General features: G+C 49.3%; 2 protein-coding genes across 2 annotated transcripts; both read right to left on the bottom strand.

Moving 5' to 3' along the window:
- LOC121648640 lies at nt 1-2349 on the bottom strand. The gene is made up of 7 exons (XM_041998882.1): nt 2069-2349; nt 1753-1977; nt 1362-1678; nt 969-1228; nt 639-887; nt 351-535; nt 1-269 (listed from the first exon to the last, which is right to left on the bottom strand). Exons 2-7 carry the CDS (start codon nt 1787-1789, stop codon nt 1-3), a joined length of 1317 nt encoding a protein of 438 aa, XP_041854816.1. The 5' UTR covers nt 1790-1977; nt 2069-2349.
- On the bottom strand, nt 1919-6059 carry LOC121648648. Its single transcript, XM_041998895.1, has 11 exons — nt 5486-6059; nt 5162-5368; nt 4987-5081; nt 4820-4906; nt 4048-4376; nt 3515-3966; nt 3118-3433; nt 2796-3041; nt 2291-2629; nt 2069-2246; nt 1919-1977 (listed from the first exon to the last, which is right to left on the bottom strand). Exons 1-11 carry the CDS (start codon nt 5707-5709, stop codon nt 1919-1921), a joined length of 2532 nt encoding a protein of 843 aa, XP_041854829.1. The 5' UTR covers nt 5710-6059.
- Between the last annotated feature and the right edge of the window lie 4260 nt (nt 6060-10319).

Raw genomic sequence — 10319 nt, forward strand, 5'->3', positions numbered from 1 at the left:
TTAGTCCTTTTTTTTCCTCATTTCCTCCCTCCACTCGTCCACAGTCTTTCCACCAACAGCCGCGCAGTACGCCACACCAGCAATTCGAGTGTGGCCAGTGTCCAGCCTCTTTGGCTGGCCACACTTTCTGCAGGTGTACTGCAGCGGCTGCTGGCGGGGTCTGGCTCCAGGTGGAGGCTCCTCTCCTGCAGCTGCCGCTGCCGCCGCCTTCCTCTTCCTGTAGGCTGTGGTCCTGGGTACCGGAAGAGGAGGCGGCGCAGCCCGATTATCTTGAGCCAGGAGAGGAGTGAGGGAGGGAGGAAGTGCCAACACAGCAGCAGAATGAGGTGGAGGAGGAGGAGGAGACAGACCCCTGGAGGATGGACCTGGCTCCTCCTCAGGGATGTCAAAGTGAAAGGGCTGTCCTTGTCCCACCTGAACCGAGGACAGCCCTGTTGCAGCGGGTAGGGGCTCGCTGGCGATGGCTGGAGCAGGGACGACGCCAGATCCCTGCTCCAAAACGGCCCTCCCCCACTTCCTCTGTCTCCCTGTGAACCTGATGAAAAGAACAAAAGCTGACTTTAGTGTTCTGAGCTTCCAGTGCAACATGTATCAGATTACAGATATCACCATGGTAACGGCTTCATGTCTGCACTCACCATTGCGACAGAGTCCGCTGGTTCAACTCAAACAGCTGAATGTTGGTCTGAGCCATCAGCCTCGGGCTCGCCAGCACCACCTCTCTTATGGCCACGTAGTCCGCCAGGATGAGGGACCACCGAGTCTTCAGGGTCCCTCCCGTGCGCGTGGCCCCGGGATGCAGACGGCAGAGCTGGCTGCAAATGGCCTCCACCAGACGACTTGCATCTGGCCAGTTTGCAGGGCCCGAGGTCTGTCCGAGCAGGCAGCTAGAAGAAGGTGGAGGAGAGGATGGTGATGACAGGTGCCAGATAGGGTCAGAGGGAAGGACTGTATGAAACAAGTCTCACCGTTGGAGACTCTCCTTCCCAGGACAGGAGGTGTTCTTCCCCTTGGCTGCCTTGAACCGCCCCTTGGTCTGCCTCTCCTGGTGTCTGGCAGGGTAGACGACTCGCTGTTTATCGCCCTCTGGCAACGCCTGCCAGAGGGCGATGAGCCTGTCTACCCTGCTGTCTGGCAGACCCTGAAGGCTCCTGACCTCCACCAGGGCCTTGGCCAGCTTCAGGACGTGCTGGTATCCTGGCTGGCCATCAGGACCCTGGACCTCCTCCTGAGAAGAAATGGAGGAGAAAATTAGCAATAAAAAAACAAACAAAAAAAAAAGGTTGTTCAATGTTGTTTAAAATGAAAAAGAAGAAAAGAAAAAAAAAAGGATGAAATATGTCAGCTGTGTCAATGTTTACCTCAGAGTCTGAGGAATGATGGGAAGCAGGAGTCGGGCTTCCAGGAGCCTCAGCAGAGGCATGTCGGGTAGGGGCGGCCGGACCGGATGGCTCAGACCTGGGTGCGTCAGCTGGATCACCTGACCGAGCTGCTGCACGGGTGGAGAGGGTAGCTGGCCCAAAGATGGTGGGGTCCTCCACGTCTTCCTCTATACCCTCGTCCACCTCCTCCAGCGCGGTGACAGCAGCAGCCTCGTCCGGAGTGTCAGGGTCCAAGCTGACATCCTCAAGCACGCAACCCGTCTGCTGGTACAGGTACTCCACCCCGATGAGCTCCCCTGAGACACAGCACAAGTTCAGCCTTTCCGCTTTCTCCCAAATAATTAAATACACATTCTTTCAAATCTTCTACCTGTGTACGCAGCAGGCTTTGTGAAATCCCTAACCATCTGAAGGCCAAGCACCCTTTGGCTCTTCAGGTTAAGGGCGTGCTTGAGGTGGCCACTGTAGGAGTGCAGAGGCGTCACCTGTCCCTCATCTGCAACCGGAGGTGCAGCAGCTGCTGCGCGGTCTTCGTTTCACCTCACCAGTCCATCAACCAGGAACGCCTGGAAATGTTTCGCGCTGGCCGACGTCCCTGAAGACACATTTATTTCCTCCAGTTAAAAGCAATTTGCCACAAACCGTTCAGACAATGTGTAGCTGACACAGAAAAATCTGAAATTTACCTGGGATGAACCGGTTGAGGTGGAGGTGGAAGGACTCCAGAGATGTGGAGCCCCTCGCGCAGCGGTAGATCGGCAGGCTGACCCCGCCTTTGGTCAGCCTGCCGATTTCGGTGTAAAGCCGCACCCCCGGTGGGTCCTTAATGCAGCTGAGGTGGCGCCTCTGCGTGCTCCAGATGTCCTGGATGCGGAGAGCATCAAGCAACGGGACGTCCAGGGTGTCGCGTCCTGCTGGTCCGCCGAAGGTGTCGAGGAGGTCCTGGATGAGGAGCGCCATCTCCTCGGCTCCATTCGGCTCCGTCTGCAGTGGAGCCTCCACTCCTCCCTGGAGATCCGCTGGATCACCTCGGCGTCCGTCAGGCCGACCATCCCGTGCTTGCCCTCCAGCTCGGACCGCTTAGCCTCGGCGAGACGGCGTGCATCTCCGGCATCCACCTCAAAGACGCAGTGAGACAGCTGCCTCATGAAGATGGGGTACAGCTCGTGGCTCTCCGTGGTGACACCTGACGCGAAACGCCGCATCAGGTGCCAGATGTCGAGCCTCACTACGAGCTGACCCCACTCCTGCAACAGACAAATCACAGTGACGAAGTGTGTTATTTTTTTTATTTTTTTTTTTATTATCACTTGAATAAAATTTTCTCTGATGTCTCCAGACTGCTTTTCATTCTGGTTTACAGTCAATGTTGTGTGGAGCACCACGATGCAACAAGCGGACAGTAATTCGTACCGGAAACAAGGCAGCCGTCTTCGACACGCCGTTCCGGTTGCAGCAGTCACGGTCCACATAAATGAGCTGGGGGGCAGGTACCCCGGCAAGTCGGTACCGCCTCATCAGTCCGGCCGCCATCCTGGACAGGCCCCCGGAGCCCTCAGAGCAGGTGAGGACGCTGATGAGGACCTGCCCGTACTGGTTTCCCACGTTGGTCACCCAGGCGGCCGTGTCTGAGGCGGCACCTGCGAGCTTCTTCGTCACCTGGACAGAGATTCCAGTGTGAGTACGTTCCTAAGTAGCGTTAAGAAAACGTCACACAGCGATTGAGTGCGCAAACCTTCTTGGTGGAGTCCATCTTCAAGATGGACCCGAAGGTGGACGTGATCCTGGCCTTGTACTCGTCCAGCCGCGTCAGCACGTCGTAGCTGTAGACGGTCAGCAGCCAGACGGGGGACGGTACGGGGGGCATCTGAGGTGGTGGTGGAAACTGCCCCCTCAAGGCCAGGAACTGCTCGCAGATGCCGAGGTACTGGATCGCTCTCCGCATCCAGGAGTCCAAGTGCAGCTCCCGCAGGGTGTTGCACAGCCGGTTGGCACTGTTGCCGAGAGTGCGAGACCTCAGCTGCGCAACCACCCTCTGGTCACAGGACAGCCTGCAGGGACAGAGACACCAGCCTCAACCACATGTTCACCTGCACAAAAAAACAATAAAATGCTGCAGCAGCGGCCCTTACTTGTACGTGAGTACAGCTGGAAACTGGCAGCAGTAGGTGGGGGGCAGCTGCCTTATGATGCCCTGTGACCACCCTCCGACCTTCTTCTTACACTGACGGCACTCTAGGTACTCAGTGGCCATGAGATACCAGCCGTCAATGTCCAGGACCCTCCGGATGGTCCTGTACAGCCCGGCCTTTGTCATGGACCCGTTGCACAAAGGCTGGGGGCATGTCAGCTGCAGGCGCCAGATCCTGTGGGGCATCCACAGGAACAGCCGACATGCAAAGAAGGGGTCGGGGGACGCGGGAGGCTGACTGTAGATCGGCCGGGGCTGGGGAGGGTACCACCAGAGAGTGAGCTCGCTGGTGATGAGCCGAGGTCTCCCCGAGCTGTCCCTGGTGAACAGCACCCGGCCGATCCAGTCCTGCTGCTCTGCAGTGAGAGCTGCCCTCCAGGACTCTGGCAGCAGCTGGAGAGAGAGCACGCACAGCAGCGTTAATGTCTGCAATCGTACGGCTGAGATTAGAGGAAACGGGAACAGAAAACTCACCTCAGCACTGCCAGCAGGTGGAGGGGGATGGAGGAAGGCGGGGCCAGGCAGCTCCTCCCTCGCTGCGGGCTGCCTTGGTGCAGCTGGCGGTGGTGGCGTGGCTGACTGGGGTTGGGATGAATCTGGTGCCTCTGCTGTACGAACCTCGATGAGGATCTCTGGAGGCTGCTGAGGGGCGGGGTTCTGAGGAACGGCCTCCAGGAGTTCCTCATCTGTGGGCTCGCCCATCACAGCAGAGACACCAGCGACAGAGGTGGAGGAGGCGGCTGCAGGAGGCGGAGGAGGTGGAGCAGTGTGGAGCGGGAGAGGAGGAGCCTGTACGGCAGAGGCTGAAACAGAGTAGAAATATTTTAATGACATGAAGGAATTCAGCATTCACTACAAGCTAAATGAGGATGGTGTTCCAGAGATGAAGCAAGCAGAGGATGATGTGATGGAAAAAAAGGTTATTCTGCACTAGACGGAGGGATGCTGGAATCTGGGGAGGGAGTCGGGTGATTAAGTGGAGAAAGCAGGGATGGAGAAAGGTGTGTAACTACAAAGTGTAACTACAAAGCACTGTGTTAGTTATGATTTGGCAGGTGAGCAGCAGCGACTCAGCACCCAGTGATTTTCAGCCCATGAAGACAAGCAAGTTTTAATTGAACCAAACTTACTGCAGCGTCTCCGTTTTGTTTCCTATATTTCTACGGTAGACAAAAACCAAAAGAGTCAACATCAATATAAACGTTTCTGTCAGTGACAACAGATGATGAACATCACTGTTACTTACAGCCCTCGATGTCAACTACAGCCTGGACCAGCTCTTCGTCTGTCGGTTCCTCAGGTGTTCTGGAGGGAAGAGCTGGTCTGAGGGAGGCTGGAAAACAAACAAACCTGAAATAAGCTCGTCATCAAGGATGAAGGCACACTCTTCATTTATCATGAGTTTCCCCTCACCTGGAAATGCAGGTTTAGAGCCCACCAGCTGCCGGACTTTAGCCTGCATTTCCACCGCAGACAGAGAACGCCGTCCAGAAACAAAAGCTGCAAGTCTGAAATGTGACATCGCGCTCAGTGAAGCAGTGTAATGAAGGGACATGTGAGGACACCAACATCAGAGCTGGAAACCTACTGAGAGGCCCTGCGAGCCTGGCTGGAGGCAGAGACAGACGCTGTGCTGGTAGCAAAGGTGGCGGCACTGGTGGCTGTGATGCTGCTGCTGCTGCTGCTGCTGGTGGATGCAGCAGCCCGCCGTCTGTCTCTGCCCATAACATAGCGGACAGCGTTCTCCATCTGCGTCCCTGGAGCTGGGGCCTTCCTCCGCAGGTAGTTGACAAATCTGTGTAAGTGAGAGAGAATGTGAGATGTGATCCTTGCAGCAGCTGTTTAATCAGCATCAGCTGAAGCATCATGCAGTCAGCTCACAGATTTATTCTGTTTCACAGTAAAAACTAACCGGATCTTCTCGGGCTCCTTTGACTCATACAGGCTCTGCAGGGTCTCAAATTTAAAATCTCCGAAGCCAACAAGGGCCTGTCCCTCCTGACCAGGCTGGAGAGCCTTCACCCTCGCCTCCTCAAACGCCCGGTGGAACCTGACTGCCTCCACAAAGTCAGCGTAGGCTGAGGAGTAGCGGGTGAGGGCGTCCTGCAAACACACACAGAGTAGCGTTAAAACCATCAGACTGAAGATAACAAACAACCGAGGCTGGCAGATTCTGCCTTGTTGGCCATCAGTGGGGACTGAGACCCCGTCCTCTCTCGCTCCTTCTGGTGGGTGGCTACCAGATTCACGCAGTAGCCCACGTCGTTTTCCAGAAGCCAGTGGAAGGTCTGGCCCTGGTACCGGCCAAACTGGACCCTCCACCGGCTCAGGACGAGGGTGGCGTTGGTGACATCGCCACCCTCTCTGACGACGTGGGCTCTGGCTTCTTCCTCCACCTCCTCCGGTGTCTTGGCCCTCACCGCAGCCTTAGTTTTGCCTCTACTGAGGCGTGCTTGGGCCTCAGTAGAGGCCTTGAGCATGAGGGTCCCGTTATTCAGCCTTTTAAAAGTTGGATGCTCCATCTGAACAGAGAAAAGGAGTCAGTGGAAGAAACAAGTCAGAACAGGAGGTGTGTGGAGCTGTAATGACATGAAAGCTGTAGTACAATGACACTTACTCTTTAATAAAACGTCCGTGCAGTCTGTAAATCAGAGGAGAGAACAACACAGTCAGGTTGGCTAAAAACCTGATGCTGTACACCTCAAACAGAACTCATTCACCACATTTAATCTTTCCAGATGTTCCTCCATCTTTAGCAGTCATGAGATAGCTGAGCAGCTGATTATGTCACATTCATCAACGTTGCAGCCTCATATTGATCATATGATTATGATGACGTCATGCAAAACCTGTCTATTCCGTCACAGGAGTGAATTAAAAGAAATGAAAAACAGGATGACACTCGGTTGTTTATCACGAAGCCGCGACAGCCTGTGTTTTCATTCATTCATTCCTTCATTCATTCATTCATTCATTCCACGGTGTTAAATTGACGTTACGACGTGCAAACCTCGGCGCTCGGAACAGGAGGCCGGTGTGTTATAAAACCTTAATAAAACGGGGATTTACACCGTGTGAAAAGTTATTAAATGTTTGCAAACATGGCACTTAAAGACTGCCCGAGTGTTAATTCGTTGATAACATAACTTTAGCGAACGCAACTCGCCGTTTTACGCCGTCACGTTAATAAATCACTGCTACCAAAAAGCCGGGGCGTATAAAACCCGAATAAAACCAGTTGTTAACCATAAAACTTGGAAAAATTCATTTAATGTTTGCAAGAAATGACGTGAAAATTGACAAAGTTTAAAGTAGTTGATCTGCTAACTTTGGCGAAAGTAACTCACCATTTGACGCCATGACGGTAATAAATCACCGCTAATGAAGAAGCTGCAGTTATACCTGCCAGATGTTCGTGTGATAAAATGTTAAATAATTAAAAAACATTAATAAATGAATGAAACGGTACTTACACACTGTCCGATGTGAGCGAGTTAGGCAAAGTGCCGCTAGCGGGGTGGGCGGGTCACTGAGAGAAATTGGAACAAATCCGGCTTCGTGATTGGAGGAGCAAAAGTTTGATACTTGAAATTGGAACAAATGGAGCCGTTTGATTGGGCAGCCTGCTCTCCGTTTTTTTAACAAAGTTGGAACAGATGCTGCGTGCTGATTGGTCAGATGAAATTGGAACAATTGGAACATCGAAGAATGAGTTTGAGGTGGCGGGCCAAACCAAACAGCCAGGCGGGCCAAACCTGGCCCGCGGGCCCCACCCCGGGCACCCCCGAGCAAGACCCCGATCCCCTCCTCCTCATCTGGAAAGGCATATGGTGTTTTGTGGCCTTTGTAAAAAAGCCGAAGAGTCGCCGTTGCTGCTCATCCTTGTTCCTTTTGTGAAGGACACCATTGTTGTCTGTTGGAGACCCTTTACAGAAGTCTCCATTGTGAAACTGCCCTTCAAGTCGAGGAAGAATGACAAATTCAGACTGGACACACAGTATGGCAAGCCGTTTAAGCATTTATTCCATTTCCTTGATATTGGACATCACTAGTTTCCTTCACTAGTTTGCATTATGCACAAACTTGTTAACATGTGCTCACATTTTATAGGCATTTTTAATAGACTAGTGGAACTCAAAATCCAACTAGTAACAATTTGTTCAACTAGTTACAAGTGAAGCTTCGCTAGTGAAACAAAGCTCTATACAAGTACCTTTAAAAACTACGTAGTTGCCATTTTGATGCACGCCATACTTGTTAACTAGTGAGATACAAAAACTAACATGCATAGATCAAGCAAAATTTAGCTTACTTGTACTAACTAACTATTTTTCCAAGGCACAAGTGCTAACTTGTCAACTAGTAGATGTTAAAATGCTCACTAGTTAACTAGATAAAGCCTATTTAGTCTTACTAGTTATTTGTTGTGACAAAAATGCTTACTTGTTAACTAGTAAAATCCAAACTGACTACTTGTTACAGAAGTGAAAGAAAAATCTAACATTACTAGTCAACTAGAGAGGTCCAACATGTTTATTAGTGAACTAGTTAAAGCATGGTTTGTTCTTACTAGTTATTTGAATACAACATAAATGCTTACTAGTTAATAGCTGAAGATCTAAACTGTCACTAATTGCACTGAATGCAAATCAGGAGGTGGAGACAGGTGTAAGCAGAATGATCTGATTGGATCTCCAGCAGGAGCGCCGCCCAGTGGATATTTAATCCTTTAAAGTCTGACCTATTTTCATTGTTCGCTCGCAGAGGAAATTCTGAAGATACTTGTACAAAAAAAAAAAGTAATTTTATTCAGCATAACCAAAGAAAACGTCTTACATGGTTTTTGGCTTTAAAATGTTACTGTTGTGTGTTTTTATTTTTAGCTGTTTTTAAACACAAAACAGTTTAATCATTTTCTGATATAAGCAGAAGAAACACAACAGCTCATCATCTGTAAAAGTTTCCCTTTGTTCCTTTGTAACTTGGCCACATAAACGTGTTATCAACGAAAATATCTTTAAAGGAAATAACAATAGTCTCATTCAAAGTAAGAACACAAACAAAAACATTGATCACATATTACTTACAAAGTTTGTGAAGTAATGATGGCATGCTGGCCTGCTGTGCTCCTTTGTTCATAATGTAAAACAAAGACTGTGTTTACATCATTTAAATATCTAATGACAAATCTACAAATTTGCATTAGAAAAAGCTGTTTTACTTGAGATTTTTATTGGTGCCGTCTGTTAGTAGGACTTTTACTCCTACCTGTAGTGTTGCCCCTTAATTCATCATTACCTGAAAATGTACTGTGTCCACTTACTAACAGTATTAATGGTCTTTACCTGGTTTGGTCACTTTAAAATGTATTTCAAACTTTATATTTACTCATTTATTTACTCTTTAATTTAGTCAAAAATAAGCAGGAACTGTCAGGTTTGTCATCCCACAATCCAAATCTTTAAACCCCTTTTTCTATAAATGAATTATTGTATCATGCTATATATCAAAAACTACTTCAGCTGTACTTACACACACACAAAACATCCTAGTTTTATTTTTTTGTCTATGTTCCAGTAGCTTTTGGAAAATGGTTTGTTCATATCTTATTAACGAATTGACTATTAGAACACTTAACCAAAAATAAAATAAAAAAAAGGCAGCATATAATGTTTATGTTACTGTCATTTAACAAGTTTCCTCTGGAAAATTGAATAAACAAAACAAAAATTATATTAACGACAAAAAAGTCCTCTGACTCAAGCATGTTAACAAGAAATAAAATCTTTCAACCTGGCCATCTCTGGTGTTCATATTTCTCTATTGGAAATGTATTAGCAAAGTAATACCATTCATCCATCCATCCAAACATACATACATACATACATACATACATACATTCATTCAGCTATCCATCCAAATGCAGGGCTGATGGAGTCTATCCCAGCTATCACTGAGCAAGAGATAATGAAAAAATTGATTTCAAAAGACACAAAAACCTGCCTTGTTCAGAAGAAAAAGGCTTTTTTTAGAAGGTGACAAGGTGAGGGTGCGGAAACTGGAAAAAGGGTTCAGAAGGAAGGCCAGGGAGGCTAAAACAAAGTATAAGAACACAGTAGTGCAGAAATTAACATCTGGTAATGTGAGAGAGGCTTGGCAGGGGTTGAACATTTTGATGGACAGAGACCCCAAACCCACAATATTCAACCACCCAGATCCTGCCTTCTTTGCTCAGCACTTCAACAAGTTTTTCACCCATTTCAGCCAGAACACAACAAACCACCTGGACCCATAGCCCCTCTTACCAAACCATTACAGTTGATGAACAGGTGGTGGCCTCCATTCTACGTAAGGTGAACCCACACAAGGCCTCTGGCCTTGACAGGCTGAGAGGCAGGGTGCTCAAGGACTCCTCCACTCAGCTATGTGGAGTCCTCACCAGGCTATTCCAGCACCTTCTGGTTTCTGGCTCAGTCCCCATCCAGTGGAAGAAGTCCATTATTATTCCAGTGCCTAAAAAGCCCCACCCGAAGGACCTGAAGGATTACCGGCCAGTTGCCCTCACTGTCATGGGGTTCCCCACGTTGGTGCTTCCTCCTCCCTTCTTCCCTTGTATGGACAAGAGGCGGATCTGGTGATTAAGACTGTGCAGCTGGAAGGAATCAGGCTCATCACTCCACCTGCATATAAACTTCAGTCTGATCTTCAGTCTTCGCTGGATCATTGCTACATCTTGTGGTATACCG

The sequence above is a fragment of the Melanotaenia boesemani genome, chromosome 2 (assembly GCF_017639745.1).
Source record: "Melanotaenia boesemani isolate fMelBoe1 chromosome 2, fMelBoe1.pri, whole genome shotgun sequence".
Taxonomy (NCBI): Eukaryota; Metazoa; Chordata; class Actinopteri; order Atheriniformes; family Melanotaeniidae; genus Melanotaenia; species Melanotaenia boesemani.

Excerpts from the sequence above, each read along its gene's own strand:
- LOC121648640 (XM_041998882.1), bottom strand. The coding sequence starts at position 1,789 with ATGGTTAGGGATTTCACAAAGCCTGCTGCGTACACAG. Across the intron at positions 1,679-1,752 it reads AAAGCCTGCTGCGTACACAG|GGGAGCTCATCGGGGTGGAG; the intron begins GTAGAAGATTTG and ends GCTGTGTCTCAG. Across the intron at positions 1,229-1,361 it reads ATCATTCCTCAGACTCTGAG|GAGGAGGTCCAGGGTCCTGA; the intron begins GTAAACATTGAC and ends ATTTCTTCTCAG.
- LOC121648648 (XM_041998895.1), bottom strand. The coding sequence starts at position 5,709 with ATGGTTTTAACGCTACTCTGTGTGTGTTTGCAGGACGCCCTCACCCGC. Across the intron at positions 4,907-4,986 it reads CTCTAAACCTGCATTTCCAG|CCTCCCTCAGACCAGCTCTT; the intron begins GTGAGGGGAAAC and ends TTTGTTTTCCAG. Across the intron at positions 2,247-2,290 it reads CTTCGGCGGACCAGCAGGAC|GACATCTGGAGCACGCAGAG; the intron begins GCGACACCCTGG and ends CTCCGCATCCAG.